We start from the raw sequence: 17,465 nt of genomic DNA, 5'->3' as shown, positions 1-17,465 counted from the left end.
ATATTTTCATAGACCTGTTCATAACCATAACATGTGTAACAGTCTTTTTTGTTATTTTTTTTTTACTGTACTCTGACACAACAGTTTCCATAGGGATCAATAAAGTTCTTTGTATCGTATCGCATCGCATGGCATCGTATCGCATTGAATCGTATCGTATCGTATTGTATCATATTGTATCATATTGTATCGTATCGTATCGTATCATAACACTATCTTTTATACGTACTGTTTCTGAGTATTTTATGTCAAATGCATAATTTTATATGAGTAAACAAATTAATTTCACCTTTTCAGAGAAATCTTCATTCAGTTTCCTACAAACTTAAAAAATAAATAAATGAAAAAAAGTTATTTATATATATATATACATATATATATATATATATATACATATATATATATACATATATATACATATATATATATTTCCTGTCTAGCACAGAAAATACACCGAAAAACCACCATGTTCTCTTAAAAATAAAGATCTACATCTACAGGAACAGCGTACATATCAACTGTTATAGTTTATAATTAGATCCAGATACTTATCAAACATTTTAATCAGAACGAGTAAAACTGGTGGATTTATTGTTGCTGAAATTGACTCCATTTTAAAATTATATGTTGATGTTTTTAAAGGACTCCATTGAGCCAACACCTAGTGGTGGTTAGTGGTATTACACTTTAATAAACAGCTTGTTATATGACACCAGAAATTTTTATTTATCTTTTATTCGTACAGAGTATTTTATGTCAAATGAAGCATAATTTTACACGAGTAAACAAATTAATTTCACCTTTTCAGAGAAATCTTCATTCAGTTTCCTACTAACTAAAAAACAAGATTCTAGCTTTTTAAAATATTCTGAGCTCACACATTGTCGTCTACGTTTATTATCTTACTGCTACTGCCGAAGAAAAAATATATAATCTAATAAAGAACTTTGATTATTTGGACACAACTAAGCAGCTGATAACATTTTATGTCCTAAATGATAAAAACAGATTTAATATTTTACAACACCAAAACAAGCTGAATGAGAGTTAAACTTAAAGATCAATAGAAGAAAATCAGCTTATAACAATCAGTAAATAGATAATCAATCAGTTCCTGGTGTTAAACCGTCACACAGACGTCTTCTGTCCCGCAGACACCAGGAGGCGCTGTTTCACCCTCTCGGTGGAAAACCTTCCCATCAGGCTACTTCTTCCATGTCAGCTTCACCTCCTCCGTCACCCCTCGCTCCTCCATCCTCTGCCTCAGCTGAAACACAGTAAACAGCTCCTCATTGATCACTGATTGATTAAGATCGAGCGGTTTTGATTCCTGTCTAACAGGAAGTGTTTCAGTAAGGTCACATCACGGCCCGTTAACCCGTCCTCTGACCTGCTCAATGATTTTATCCTGCACCACGGGGTCGTTCAGGTCTGCAGAGCCTCCTCTCATTCGGACCTTCACCGTCCTCACCATCGATTTGGGAGGCTGGATGTCTGCAGAGAAAGAGAGAACCCCCTGAATGAGACCTGCAGGATCAGACCCAGCAGAGACGGTGATGAAGGACTCACCTGCTCGACAGAGGAAGAAGTTGTTCTCATTGCAGGGTCGCCAGAACCAGGAACCTGAAGATGAGTTCATCACTGCACAATCCACCCCTGTGCCAGGATCCAGGGAGTCCCACGGTCCGTAGGAGGAGCTGTAGCCGTCGGACCACCTGAAAAACTGACTGTCCAGACCAATCCAGGCGAAGGGATAACCCTGTATCCTAGTTGTCAAATCGATGTACTGAGTCCGACTCTTGATGTTGCTCAGGTTTTTATAATACGTCCTGCAGTATGTCTGAGCATCATTCCAGTTATAATAATAATAATAATAATAATAATAATAATAATAATAATAACCACCCAGGTAGTCTAGGCCATTAGCTGTGAAAGAAAGCAAAGAACCAGACGTGGGATCAGAAACATGCAGAGTTGGTCAGCACGTTGTATTGTTTCACATATTAGAGGCAGAGGAGCTTCCGTCTTATTTTCCTGCAATGATTTTATTTTTTACTTTAAGATATCCTTTTTAATGATACCTCAACTCTCAGGAAACCTATGTAGTGTCTAATTATCAGCGACATGTCGGCAGTATAATCATGTTTACATGTACTCAGTTGCAGTAGTCTGAACACGCGAACCCAGTAAATCAATTAATGGTACCACTTGTTTATTATATAATAGTTTCAGGAGGGGCGTCCAATGTAAAGTAAGGGATGTTCTTTGTTTGTGAACCTATATAAGTCCACTGGTACGCATGGTCAGGGGGGATCCTCTACAACCGACCCAGAGATCTCACAGATGCTGCAGATCTGTTTAAGATGTCACTTTTTCTAATAAACCTTTTTCGTTATACATCAAGCTGGCATCCGGAACTTTTTTACCCCAACTTTCATCTACTTCAAGTAAATCACATCAACAACCCAAAAAGAAGGTCACCACACTCACATTCTCTGTGGCTGAAAATATACGTTGTTCAGTTTGCAACCGACTCCGTTAGGTGTAATGATCCTTTCCCACTAGGACCCACTTATCCAGGGGCGTCTCCAGCTTTTGAGGACATCCTGGGCTTAGCCCGGACCAGATGTAAATTTAAAATTTAGGGGAGCTTGAATATATATATATATATATATATATATATATATATATACTGGGCAACGATTAAAATTTTTATTCACAATTAATCTCATTGTTACTCGCAAACTACAAACTACAAACTACTAACCATCAAATGTCGTCCTTTTTATCTACCTCGGGAGTTTACATCGGTCATAGTCAGCGCCGTTTATACTCCACCTCAGGCGAACACGGACACTGCTTTATGCGAGCTGCATGAAGCACTCACACAGCACCAGACACAACACCGAGACGCTGCGCTTATTGTGGCGGGGGATTTTAACAGTGCCAACCTCAAACGCGCAGCGCCAAACTTTTATCAGCACATCAGCTGCCCCACCAGGGGTGAAAGGACACTGGACCACTGTTACACTACAGTACGGGACAGTTATAAGGCTCAATCTCGCCCTCCGTTTGGGAAATCCGACCACGCCGCCATCTTCCTCATGCCAAAATATAAACAAAGGCTCAAGCAGGAAGTTCCGGCTCGGAGGGAGGTGTCACGCTGGACGGACCAATCGGAGGCCGCTCTGCAGGACGCTCTAGATGACGCAGACTGGGACATGTTCCGGCGCAGCTCCGATGACGTCAACATGTTTACGGAAGCGGTTGTGGGATTTGTAGGAAAACTGGTGGACGACACGGTTAAGAAGACCACCATCAGAACTTTTCCGAATCAGAAGCCGTGGGTGGATAAATCCGTCCGCGATGCTTTGAGATCCCGGTCCGCGGCGTATAACACGGGGCTCGCCAGGGGAAACATGGACGAGTACAAAACCGCGTCCTACAGCGTGCGCAGAGTGGTGAAGGAGGCGAAACAGCGCTACGCACAGAAACTAGAGTCACAGCTCCAACAGAGTGGCTCTAGGAGTCTGTGGCAGGGACTGAGAAACATGACGGACTATAAAGCACCATCTTCCAGATCGGTGGGTGGAGACGCTTCTCTGGCAGACGAGCTGAACACCTTTTATGCTCGCTTCGAGGCTGCAGCTCGCAGCGCTAACAGCGTTAGCAGCGCTAACGTCGCCAAGGGCAGCACACCTCGGGAGCTCCCCGGAGAAGCTAACTCACTCACCATCTCAGAGCACGATGTGAGAAAGGCATTCAGGAGAGTGAACACGAGAAAAGCAGCAGGACCAGATGGCATCACAGGTCGAGTCCTGAAGACCTGCACCGACCAGCTTGCTCCTGTGTTTACTGAGATCTTCAACCTCTCCCTGGATCAGTCTGTCATCCCGACGTGCTTCAAACAGTCCGTCATTGTTCCAGTCCCGAAGAAACCTCAGCCTGCCTGCCACAACGACTACCGCCCAGTTGCGCTCACCTCGGTAGTGATGAAGTGCTTCGAAAGGCTCGTCAGAGACTTCATCACTTCTTCCCTGCCGGCCACCCTGGACCCTCTACAGTTTGCGTACCGTCGAAACCGATCTACAGCGGACGCCATCGTACACCTCCATCACACAGCACTCAACCATCTGGACAACGGAAAGGGGAATTATGTGAAAATGCTGTTTGTTGACTACAGTTCAGCGTTCAACACCATAATCCCCTCCACACTCACGACTAAGATGGAGATCCTAGGCCTCAGCCCATTCCTGTGTCGCTGGATCTCCAACTTCCTAACAGACAGATCACAGGTAGTACGGTTGGGCAGCCATGTCTCAACCTCTATCACCGTCAGCACTGGAGCCCCCCAGGGCTGTGTTCTGAGCCCCCTGCTGTACTCCTTATACACTTACGACTGTGTAGCCACTTCCAGCTCAACCAACATCATTAAGTTTGCAGACGACACTGTGGTGTTGGGCCTGATCTCTAACAACGACGAGACGGCATACCTAGAGGAGGTTAGAAACCTGGAATTATGGTGCCAGGTCAACAACCTCCTCCTCAACGTCAGCAAGACTAAGGAGCTGATAGTGGACTTCAGTACTAAGCAGGAGAGGAATTACCAGCCCCTGAACATCAACGGGACCCCAGTGGAGAGAGTGGACAGTTTCCGGTACTTAGGTGTTCACATCACGCAGGATCTGACATGGTCCTGTCATGTTAACACCGTGGTGAAGAAGGCCCGACAGCGTCTCTTTCATCTCAGACGCCTGAAGGACTTTAAACTGCCCTCAAGGGTGCTAAGGACTTTCTACACCTGCACCATTGAGAGCACCCTGGCGGGAAATATCACAGCCTGGTTCGGGAACAGCACCAAACAGGACAGGCGAGCTCTCCAGAGGGTGGTACGATCAGCAGAGCGTACCATCCGTATGGAGCTTCCTGACCTAGACACTGTATACAGCAAGCGGTGCTGGACCAGAGCCAGGAAGATAGTGAAAGACCTCAGCCATCCCAACAATGGACTCTTCTCTCTGTTGCGGTCAGGGAAACGTTTCCGTTCCTTGAAAGTAAGCACTGAGCGAATGAGGAGGAGCTTCTTCCCTCAGGCCGTTCGGGCCCTGAACCAGAACGCCAGTACCTGGACACTGTAGACTCCATACACACAACATCTACCTCGGCTGACTGTTGCACACGACACGTTGGCATTTTTACAGACATTGTCACTTTTCCTCTGCACACAGACACTTTCGGACTCTCAAGCCTTGCACATTTATACTCTATATTTGACATGTTTTACATTCTCTACGTTGCAGATATGTTTATATATGGGTTACATTTTTCTTTACATTTCATATACATTATATATTTTTATATATTTTATTTTATTTTATTTATTTTTTTATTTTTTTGGAATCCTATATTTTTGCTATATGCATATTTATTTTATTTGGACAGTCGTACTAAGCATTTCACTGCATTTTGTACTGTGTATAATTTGTGCGTGACGAATAAAATTTGAATTTGAATTTGAAAAAAATGTCTCTTTCCTTTAAAAGAAGTCCTACAGCTGTATAAAGAAAATGCAGTAAGTTTTGGTTTACTAACACACATCAGGGGTGTTTAACCTGCGACTCTGGACCTTCCACAATGCCTCTAAATACGTGGCTAAAATATTTTTTTAAATCTATCTTTCTTGTCATTAGGTTGGAAACCAGGGACTTTTTTCTTTTATATAATTTTCCACAAATATCTACATCCCTTAAGAAAAAGTCTGTTTATCCTCTTTTTACTCTTTTTTTATAAAGGTTTTATGTTTTTCTTTATTTTAAAACCTAAAAGTAAATATAAATAAAAATGTGGTTCTTCAAAATAACAAACATCCTATGGTGGTTCTTCATTAAAAATATATATTAAGCTGACTTTTTGAAAAGTCTGGTAACATTTGCGTCTCTAAAGGAGTTTTATTTAGCTGGCTGAGGGAAAAAAGTCTCTTTGGATTGGAAAGGCTGCAGACCCCTGCACTAAACACATAAACAGGTTTAGCAGCAGTTTAGCAACAGTTAAAATATTTCTTCATATATAAAATCACATATTTATGAGAAAGAAGGATGAAATGTTCAGGATTTACTAACTAAAAGGTAAAAAGTCAGCAGGATGAGTTTAAAGCTGTGAAGCTGCTTCCTTCTAAACACAGAAGGAACAATATGTGATGAATATCAGCATCAGGTGAACAGACAGAAAGCAGGATGAGAATCTCACAGCTTCTAGATGGTGAGGAGAGAGAAATATTCACAATATGTACAATAACTTCCATCCATGCACCTTCACTGCTTCATTATCCACATTTCTGGATATAAATTCTCTAAACTTTCATTCTTAGCTTGACTGTTTAGCTTCACCTCTGCACCTGCAGCCTCCGCTACCGGGAGTTAAGGGTTAACATCTGGTTTCCGAGTGTAACGTCAGGTCTGTAGATGTAACTATAAACATGTGTGGTATCCACAGAAAGTCCAGAATCTCAGCTACCAGCTCAGTAAAACCATTTCTATCACCAACAAACACAGTTACAACAACAATAGTTAACACGAAAAAACATGTAAACACAGATGATGTTTCCCCATGAACACGAACAAACGGCTCCTCTACTGAAAGCTCACATCTCACAGATTCCACAGCTGGAAGTTTCATCTCGCTACGACCAAGATTCACCGAACCAGAGGCAGAAGAAGACCCGATTTATGCTTCACGTTTGTAAAAGTCAGAAAGCATGTCTTACCTTTGCTGTCTTGCATAAATTAAAACTGCATTTATTAAAAAAATAAAATAATAATAAATAGACAGTTTCTCATTGTCTTTTGGGAGCAGTTTCTCGTCCAGAAATCACGATGTTCTGTCCATCTGTATGAGTTTTGAGAAACGTCGGTTCTTCTTTTTCCTTAAGGTCCAGAAAGAAAATGTTTCTTTATTTTAATAAACCCGCTCTCTCCTGATTACATCATCACCGCTACAGCGGGGAAGAGAGACGTGGACGCCATGCACTGATTTATAAACACAACTTCTCCCCTCATAATTTTTATATTTGGAATAACAAATACATACTTTAAAAAACAAATAGTTATTTTATCATAATTGGTTCAACAATAATATCTTACTGGTGGGACAGCTCTTTAACAAGAATGGACATTTACTTATGAAGAGTTTAACCTTAAGTATAACCTGGCTGTACCTCTGAAAGAGTATGCTATTGTTTGTGATGCTGTTACTAAGGAAATCTGTGAACTCTTTAAGAATACTGTAACTGATGAAGATGTGTCCTTGTTAACTGTAACTGACACCTCTGTTGGAAAAATCTGTTTCAATTTTGCTCGGAAGAATAACAAAGTCATGCGTGCCCTGTTTCAACAAGATGTAATCTCTGTACCTTCTGCTGTCTTTTATTGGAAAAATGTTGTTCCTGACTCACAATGGAAAAATGTTTGGACATTGCATCAGAAGCTGTTAATTAACGATAAGATGAGAGATGTCTCATTTAAACTTTTGCATAGAATTTATCCTACTAATCAGTACATGGTAAGATATATTAAAACAATTGATCCCAACTGTACGCTATACAAAGAACACCCAGAAACAATCAGTCACTTATTTTGGAACTGTGATATCCCCAAAAAATTTTGGAAGAAATGTACACATTTCAATAAATGCAATATTGACACCAAATTTCTGCTAAAATTTGAACATAACATATTTGGTTTTCATGGAAAAACCATGGACTTGAACAAAAGAGTGGCAATTAATCTACTTATATTTGACAAATTTCATATTCATAAATCCAAATTTTCAACATCCCTACCTTTTTTCCCTGTATTAATTAAAGAAATTGAACTTTATTTATGCACTCTATCTAAAAGCTTAAACAAAAAAGCTATAAATACATATGAAAGTTGTCTGTCCTTGTTTTTAATTTATGGTAATGTATTTTTTGTCACTGGTTTTATATGTGCCACCCCCTGGCATTCTCCTTGTTAATGTTCTTTGTGTTTTGTTCTATATGTTCTATCTTTGTCCTTATAAACAAAGATATTTTCATAATAAAGGAAAAAAAAAGAGACATGGACGCCATGTTTCTGTCATCAAAGCTGGCAGCCAGAAAAAAAAAAGAAAAAAGAAAAAAAAAAATTAACACCCTAATATATATATGTATTGTATTGTGAAGGCAGCGCTCTTCAAAGGGTGACGGGAACACTGCTCAGCCCGGAGAGCGTTGCTAAGGCAACAATCAGGAAGCAGAGGCCCTTATCTTTACAGATAAGTCCCACCTGGCTGGAAACCACCGCTTTTGCTCTCAGTATGTGAGAAGGGAGAGAAGTTTTATTAAAAGTTTGAATCTATGAATGACACATGATGTGAGATGATGTTTATAACCAAAGACTGAGTTTATGGACTGTCTGATCAATACTCAGTTATATTTTTCTATGTGTTATGCATTAATATTCACATTTCATATATTCCTGTTCACTTGCTTATTTACATTTTATCCTTAGATTCTGGTGATATTCATTAGGTTTTGTTTTTAATTAATAGAACTACAGCTTAATTGTTGGTGTTATTCTGCAGCTTACAGATACAAATAAGAGACAGAGTTTTTACACTGCTGAGGAAGTGGCGATGGGCCTTGAAGCAGGTCTGAGTGTTTAAAGTCATGAAGTTACTTCTTAACTTCACACTTTTAGGCTGAGCAGACTTCCCCAGCAGCTCAGAGAAATTATTAAAAAAAGCAGCCTTTCTGTGAACTGTAGAAACGGACAAGATATACATTCACATGAATGCACATCACACGCACGCATATGGCCACGTATGCTTTTTCTGCTGATGGAAAATTACTGAATGGGTTGGTTTTGAGTTGTTTTCCTGTTAGTGGGAAGGTACCAAATGGGATGGTTTTGAGTTATGTATATATACTAGTGATAATTTGAAGAGAGTCAGATTCTACGGAGATTTTATGGAGATTCTGCGGAGACTCTTACAGATTTCTTCACCCCTTTGCTGGGATAGATTTTACCCTTTCACCGAGGGAGATTTTTTTATTATTAGAAAAGACTTAGACCACGAAAGCGGAATCACTCATTGTGAGAAGAATTTATTCTATATTCTGCTTTTGACCCACACCTAAAGGGAAACCCCGAAAGGGGAGTTTTATTATATTTTCTTTCTTTTATTTTTTCTGTATTGTACCAATAAAAGAAAACTTGAATAAAAGGGTTATAGTTAACTTGGGTTAACTTCCCAACCAAACCTATTTCTCTTATATTTGTCCACATCCACTGAAGAGAGGAGAGGACAACATGAGGAGCAGGTGAGCCCCAGATTCCCCAATGCCCGAAGAGACATAAGAATTCGCTAGATTATTATTTCGATACCAGGTAGTTATCCTGTTAGGACGATAGTACGGTAGCTTCATACTCCTAGACCCAAAGGTTGGCTTATCTACCTGAAAAACTCCTCAGGCCTAACTCCGCATGAGCGGACGATAATAATCAGGAATTCTAAAGGAGTAAAATTGCTTATTCTGACGCCAAAAGAATCGATGTGGAAAGGTTCGCCCATCACTTCACGACTGGAGTCTCACCGGTCGTTAAAGATCCAAGAGAGGAAGCAACAGGGCGTGAGCCTGAAAGGTCGGTCAAAGAACTGACAATAGTGTAAATATTTGTCAGCGGCTTCGACAGTATATATATATATATATATATATATATATATATATATATATATATATGTATATATATATATATATATAAAAAAGACAACCCCCAATTTCCGTAACTAATCTGCAGAAAAACACTATCAGTGTTTCCCCTAACATTACGCCTCTAACAGATGATGTGATCTGAAGTCACAGCAGAAGTCCTTTAAGTCTCATTTGCTCAATAAACCATTTATACTAAGTTCTTTTATTAAAAAAAATAAAATAAACAATCTGATGTAATTATCTGATATGCACATACAGTGTGTGCAGAATTATGAGGCAAATGAGTATTTTGATCACATCATCCTCTTTATGCATGTTGTTCTACTCCAACCGGTACAGGCTTGAAAGCCTACTACCAATTAAGCATATCAGGTGATGTGCATCTCTGTAATGAGAAGGGGTGTGGTCTAATGACATCAACACCCTATATCAGGTGTGCATAATTATTAGGCAACTTCCATTCCTTTGGCAAAATGGGTCAGAAGAGAGATTTGACTCTGAAAAGTCAAAAATAGTGAGATGTCTTGCAGAGGGATGCAGCACTCTTAAAATTGCCAAGCTTTTGAGGCGTGATCATCGAACAATCAAGCGTTTCATTCAAAATAGTCAACAGCATGTTGAAAAAACAAGGCGCAAAATAACTGCCCATGAACTGAGGAAAATTAAGTGTGAAGCTGCCAAGATGCCATTGGCCACCAGTTTTGCCATATTTCAGAGCTGCAACATCACTGGAGTGCCAAGAAGCACAAGGTGTGCAATACTCAGGGACATGGCCAAGGTAAGGAAGGCTGAAAAACGACCACCACTGAACAAGACACACAAGATAAAACGTCAAGACTGGGCCAAGAAATATCATAAGACTGATTTTTCTAAGGTTTTATGGACTGATGAAATGAGAGTGAGTCTTGATGGGCCAGATGGATGGGCCCGTGGCTGGATCAGTACAGGGCAGAGAGCTCCACTCCGACTCAGACGCCAGCAAGGTGGAGGTGGGATACTGGTATGGGCTGGTATCATCAAAGATGAGCTTGTGGGACCTTTTCGGGTTGAGGATGGAGTCAAGCTCAACTCCCAGTTCTACTGCCAGTTTCTGGAAGACACCTTCTTCAAGCAGTGGTACAGGAAGAAGTCAGCATCGTTCGAGAAAAACATGATTTTCATGCAGGACAATGCTCCATCACACGCATCCAAGTACTCCACTGTGTGGCTGGCCAGAAAAGGTCTAAAAGAAGAAAAAATAATGACATGGCCTCCTTGTTCACCTGATCTTAACCCCATAGAGAACCTGTGGTCCCTCATCAAATGTGAGATCTACAGGGAGGGAAAACAGTACACCTCTCTGAACAGGGTCTGGGAGGCTGTGGTTGCTGCTGCACGCAATGTTGATCGTGAACAGATCAAGACACTGACAGAATCTATGGATGGCAGGCTTTTAAATGTCCTCGCAAAGAAAGGTGGTTATATTGGTCACTGATTTGTTTTTGTTTTGTTTTTGAATGCCAAAAATGTATATTTGTACATTTTGAGTTGTTATATTGGTTTCCCTGGTGAAAATAAATAAGTGAAATGGGTATATATTTGGTTTTTGTTAAGTTGCCTAATAATTATGCACAGTAATAGTCACCTGCACACACAGATATCCTCCTAAGATACTAAAACTAAAAAAGCCCCACCCCAACTTCCAAAAATATTCAGCTTTGATATTTATGAGGCTTTTGTGTTCATTGCGAACATAGTTGTTGTTCTATAATAAAATTAATTCTCAAAAATACAACTTGCCTAATAATTCTGTACACCCTGTAGACTGTATAGGACATACATGACATATGTCAGAGGTGATCTTTCTGTCCTGTGTAGCGACCCCCGACGGCGATCTGCTTGTGTCAAATAAAAAAAATACACATTTTTGGGACAATACTGTATATCTTACCCTTTACTTTTCTTCTAGAACGCTACGGAGTTGTAACTGCTTTATTTCAGATTTTCTGTCCATTTTGCTAGCTCTGGTTTGCCGTGCTCAGACTGCTGCTGCTCTCTCTGCACATGTGCGCACAGACCCCCCTTGGTTATTGGCTGTGGGTTTGTGGCTCTATAGAAGCAAGTACTGTAATCTGACACCCAGAAACTTCATTTGACGTTAGTGACAGGGCTAATCAGACCCTTCTCAGCACAGCGTTGCTCTGGATGTGAGAGTGAGTGAGTGTAGCCTGTGGTTGTTGAGAATTAACGGAGCGGCTGGAGGAGCGGGAGGCAGTTAACAGCATCCATATACAGTGACTTACACTGGTCTTTGTTGTTGGGGCTAGATTTAAAAGACCCAGGGCTAAAGCCCCAGAAAAACTGGCTGACGACGCCACTGCACTTAGCCCTAGCTTAATTCAGCCGACACCACACCACCTCGGTTTCGATTGTTCCCATTACAATTAAGTCCGCGTTTAGTGTGGGCGGGGTGGTCTTAGCTAGGCGGATCGTAAGTATCGTGAAGTCATTTGCTCATCATCAGAAAACAGTTTATTGAGCAAAGCTAGAAAAAACTGTTGGCAAAACTCAGGGCAAACTGCCATCGCTGCCATTGTTGTTATCCACAGTCACCGCTTTAAAGACAGCAGGGTCAGGACTCCCTCTCATGACTCATCCTATGATGTTAATAATGGCCTGTTATCTCGACACGTATCTACTCGCCCAGGAAAATCCTGATGGGAACACCAACAAATTGAGAAGGGTGGTGTGGGGCTGGGATAAAGTGGGAACTAGTGGGAAAGGACAATAACTGTTCACATCCTTATCTGTGCACTATACTTATTACAGGAGGAGACCAGTAGGGGGCATGGCGTCCACCGCTAACAGCAGAGTGTGAGTTTCATGTTGATTGAAGCTATATGGAGGATTTGGTGAATTTAAAGAAACTAGCTCCTTAACAAAGGCATCTGTGATCATTAGCTGGTTGTTTCTCAGCATCAGTTGTTTGACAACATGTCACTTTCTGCTCTGCAGTCTTTCTTTAACACAAACAAAGAAGCGGGTTTGAAGGAAACACTCACCTGAGGAACAGAAAAAAACATAAGTATTTGTGCAATTCTTGGAGTACAAGCGTCCATCGCTACCGATCGCCGGACACAGTCCAGTCCCTGGCTTACTGGTGTTCCACATGGAGACAGTAGCGCTCGTGTAATTCTCCTGGAACAAATACCAGGGGCCTCTGAGGAGCCCGATCCAGAAGTTTGAGCTCCCAGCCGTCTTCTGGGCTTCAGTCATGTTGGCATCGTTGTAGATGGTGGCGAGGTCGGAGAACATCTCTCTGCAGTAACTCTGAGCCTCGGTCCAGTTTCTGGACAGGCCCACGTAGCGGAAAGGACTGATGATACCATCACAGACCACCAAACACCCTGAGAGACAACCAGAGGACAACCAGGACAGAAGCAGAAGGTTTAAACTGGACTTACTGACATCTACTGGTGAAGTTTCAGACTGTGACATACTGATTAATCTCTGCCCCTTTAAAGCCTGGTACACTGATAAGGATTTTTTTTTTTTTTTTTTTTTTTTGTTAGCAATGTTAGAGACCTCGCACAGGAAGATAAAAATTCAGGCATTTAACAGTTTTGATTGTACTGTGTGTGGTGGCTCCGATAATCTCAAAAGAAGAACCATGGCAACAACCGGAAAACACAACACCCAGCATGGCAGAGGACATACACGATGAAGTAATGATGGTGGTCTTGACTACTGTTACTGTGAGAACTGAAAAAAATTAACAGGCTGGAAACAGGGTGAACACAGAGTTTATATCCTTCCTTGCTCCCCAGTCAGCTCACTCTCTGATTGGCTATGTTCCGTTCCATATCACAATTCACACAGTCACAACTCAGTCGTCGGCTTTCCTCACACATGTGAATGGACTTGTACTTCTACAGCACTTTTCCAGCCAGTTTGACCCCTCAAAGCGCTTTACACTACATATCGCATTCACACACACATGTTCACACCCCATTACACACATAGCGAGGCAACGTGGGGTTATGTGTCTTGCCCAAGGACACTTTGACATGTGGTCACTGGAAGCCTGGAATCAATCCTCCGACCTTCTGGTTGGAAGACGACTGCTCTTCCTCCTGAGCTACAGCCGCCCAATGTGAACGAAAAGATATTTAATTGTAAATATGAACATGTTCAGTATTGCCGATTGTCAGCTACAACCCATTTTAGGGTTGATTGTCGGGAGGAATTTGCTCTTAACACACCTCAGATCAGATGATAATTTTCAGGAAAATCTTATAAGACTCAAGATAATCAGGTGTTTGCCGTCCTTCAGGTCATCCTTGGTTGGGCAGGGACATACTTGGTGGCTCATATTGTTCCCGGTTGTCAGTGGAGTACTGAACAATGTCACACAAATCTACGCTCTCTGATTGGTCTTAAATAGACTCGCTGTCATTGCCCAAGTGAGAACTGAAGTCCCCCAGCAGAACGAGGGAGTCCCCGGAGGGAGTGCTCTCCAACACCCCCTCCAAGGACTCCAATAAGGGTGAGTACTCTGAACTGCTATTTGGTGCATAAGCTCAAACAACAGTCAGGACATATCCCCCCACTCGAAGGTGGAGGGAGGCTACCCTTTCGTTGGCGTAAACCCCAACGTACAGGCGCCAAGTCAGGGGGCAATGAGCATGCCCACACCTGCTCGGCGCCTGTCACCGGGAGCAACTCCAGAATGGAAGAGGATCCAGCCCCTCTCAAGGACAGTGGTTCCAGAACCCAAGCCGTGCGTCAAGGTGAGTCCAACTATATCTAGCCAAAACCGTTCAACCTCACACACCAGCTCAGGCTCCGTCCCCGCCAGAACTGTGACTATCCATGTCCCTAGAGCTAGCTTTTGCTGCCGAGGATCAGACCGCCAGGGTCTCCGCCTCTGGCAGCCGCCTAGCTCACACTGCACCCGACCCCTATGGCCCCTCCTGTAGGTGACCCACGTCCGGGCAAGGGAAACCTTGGTCCTTGCTCTCTCATAGGGATGCTTTGAGCCACACTTCGTCTGGTCCCTCCTCTAGACACCTGTTTGCCATGGGTGACCCTACCAGGGGCATGAAGCCCCCGACATCATAGCAGCTAGGATCGTCAGGACGCACAAACTCCTCGACCACGATAAGGTGGCGGCTCAGGGAGGAGTGGTCCATTTAGAAGCCACTCAGAAAGTTTAACCTGTCTTTATTCTGACTGCAGTTTTTGTTTTTGTCTCAACATTTTGTTACATTAAAACATAACAACGGGTTTACAGACCTGAGACCAGCAGCAGGAGGACGATTCCAAATCCCGTCATGACTGAGACCTGAGAGACTGTAGAAAGGTCTTCATCAATCAGGTGGATAAATTAAACAGTAATGCAAGAAAAAAAAACAGACTGATGTGTTGATCATACTGGGCCGGTTGTTAAAACGTTATCCAATTGGATTTCAGTTATCGGATAGGATCATTGAAACTGGGTTGTTCAAAAGGGAAACCTAGATTCCGAAATGGGCTTGGATCACATAATCCAATCCTGATTGTTATCCAGATAAAACCCTCAATTTGGGTTGTTCAAAATGTTTCAACAACCGGCCCCCTATCACAATAACATAATATCTCTACATATTATATTTATAAACTGTGAACATTATAAAATATTTGTAACTTAGAAATTAGTATGACACACAGTCATACACTGGCACACAGACATTCACACATTATTCTGATTTAAATACATAAACATACTCTTATAACAAACGTAAAAAGCACAGAAATGTGGAAAAATAAACAGGCCAGTGAGCAGATTAGTGTGTAGTAAAAGTATGAATATCAGTGTTTGTGTGATAGTCTGTGTAGGCAGTGAGAGAAGGCTGAAGAGGGAGAACCAAAGCAGGACCACATAAAAGAGCAAAATCTCATGTGCGGAAGCACTTTGGTCTTATTACCCTAGAAAAGGTCCCATGTCTGATCTGTCCCAGAGAGCCCTGTCTTCTTCAGAGACGGCGCTCATTCAGTCATCCTGCTGACGACGCTAAGGTGTGTTAATGCTGGGGAATCAGGGATGCTATAGGACCAGTTTTTTAGTCTCTGCCAAGGATATCTTTGTACTAGATTACATATATCTGCTACATACTGGGCTGTGACGTGAGTTGCTTTTTTTTTTTTGTCTTTTTTTTTTGTTACCTTGTCCTCTCCTGGCTGCTATGTTGTGCCGAACAAATTTGCTTTGCCTGGAGGAGCTTTGTGGATATAAGACCACTCTTGACAATTTAAGCATTATTCTTTATTATTCAATTTGTTTTTTTGCTGAATTTACATATTTATGCTGGATATGACAAGGGGGGGTGTAATCAAAAGAAAGTAAACGAAAGAGAAAAGAAGAGTGAAGAGAAGAGAAAGAGGACCCAAGGATACACCAGATATAAAGTAACAGCATCAGCTGTTCAATCTTAGCAGAAAAAAAAACATCATCAATCACAACAACAGAAACGTCAGCAACACAAAGAAGAACGTGGACAGTTGATTGATTGTTTCAGCTGCATGTTAGCAAATAACAGGAATGAATAGTGATCAGTGATTGCCAAAATGGGACCGGGCTACCACAAAAATCAGAGCCAGCCCAGCAGGCTCCGGGACCCAGGAGACCAGTCACCTCCCCAGAGCATGTATCCCAGCTAGCCCGCCGCTGGGACGACCATGCACCCACCCAGAGAGCAGCAGAGGAAGGCCCCAGCCAGAGTGCCCCGCAGTCACAGAGCGCTGGCCACATAAGGGCCAGGGAAGGCTGACACTGACGCCACCAGGTTCTGGCCCCCTAGAGGTGGACAGAGTGAAGGGCCCAGGAGCCCAATAGCATCCTACCCCTCAATGTCCAGGAAGACCAGGTACCCCATGGACAGCCACCCAATGCGAGCCAGCACCCACCCCAATGCCTAAGTCAGATACCCCGGGAACTAAGGCATTATCACCAAGGCATTGTGGATGTCTGCACACAAGCAGACACGCACATTAACACACATGCTAGTACACACCCTGCCCCTACTTCCCCAACCAACCCCAGAGGGCAGCCTCAGCCAGCAGGAGAGCAGCAGGCCCCAGTCTTCTCTCCCACGTTCGTACTGAGATTCCGCTAATTTCAGGAGTTTGTGTCCTTCACTGTAAGCTTTAGACTCATGCACATGTCCGCATATTAAGCACACACACATGACACATTTATAAAAGAGGAAATAGTTAGTTCAAGAATACAACTGAGTAAACATGAATAAAACTGAAGAAGTATTATTAATATGTTCCAACAGCCCCTTCTATCACGTAGATTTAATGAGATTAAAACAGACGTAACCAAACATACCAGCCAGTCAGTCAGTGAGTGGGTTGTCAAGACCAGAGTGTTCCTTTAATTCAGGAGAGTAAGTGTGTAATCCTGCAAGGGCTTTGCTTACTGACCCATCTAGAGCCGTGTTGTTAGGGATAAAAGTACAACATTCTTGCCCAAACATTTAACACACACCACCCTTTTCGAATAAAAGGAAGTCAATTGCCAATATATTTTGGTAGGTCATGAGAGAATTTGCATGCAGCTCAGCAGCTGTGCCAGCGATTGTGTCACGTGTTAGGTTGGCCAGACGTTGAACATTTTAAGGTACATAAATAATGCGGCCCACTTAAAAGGACTCAAAACCAGAAGACACCTGATTAACTAATTTATTTCCATTAGGGACATGACGAGGAA

At 42.3% G+C, this 17,465-nt stretch overlaps 1 protein-coding gene across 1 annotated transcript; it reads right to left on the bottom strand.

The window, feature by feature from the left end:
• Nucleotides 1-701: 701 nt before the first annotated feature.
• On the bottom strand, nucleotides 702-15,047 carry LOC121641316. Its single transcript, XM_041987386.1, has 5 exons — nucleotides 15,008-15,047; nucleotides 12,775-13,119; nucleotides 1,570-1,926; nucleotides 1,391-1,494; nucleotides 702-1,267 (listed from the first exon to the last, which is right to left on the bottom strand). Exons 1-5 carry the CDS (start codon nucleotides 15,045-15,047, stop codon nucleotides 1,205-1,207), a joined length of 909 nt encoding a protein of 302 aa, XP_041843320.1. The 3' UTR covers nucleotides 702-1,204.
• Between the last annotated feature and the right edge of the window lie 2,418 nt (nucleotides 15,048-17,465).

This window comes from Melanotaenia boesemani, chromosome 6 (genome assembly GCF_017639745.1).
Source record: "Melanotaenia boesemani isolate fMelBoe1 chromosome 6, fMelBoe1.pri, whole genome shotgun sequence".
In the NCBI taxonomy this organism is placed as follows: domain Eukaryota; kingdom Metazoa; phylum Chordata; class Actinopteri; order Atheriniformes; family Melanotaeniidae; genus Melanotaenia; species Melanotaenia boesemani.
The sequence above is the reverse complement of the archived record's forward strand: the minus strand, read 5'-3'. Positions and strand labels throughout refer to the sequence as shown.

Bases quoted from the DNA above. Each gene is read 5' to 3' on its own strand.
- LOC121641316 (XM_041987386.1), bottom strand. From the start codon at position 15,047: ATGACGGGATTTGGAATCGTCCTCCTGCTGCTGGTCTCAG. The intron at 1,495-1,569 runs GTGAGTCCTTCA...CTTTCTCTGCAG, and splicing joins CTTCTTCCTCTGTCGAGCAG to ACATCCAGCCTCCCAAATCG. The intron at 1,268-1,390 runs GTCAGAGGACGG...ACTGTGTTTCAG, and splicing joins AGGATAAAATCATTGAGCAG to CTGAGGCAGAGGATGGAGGA.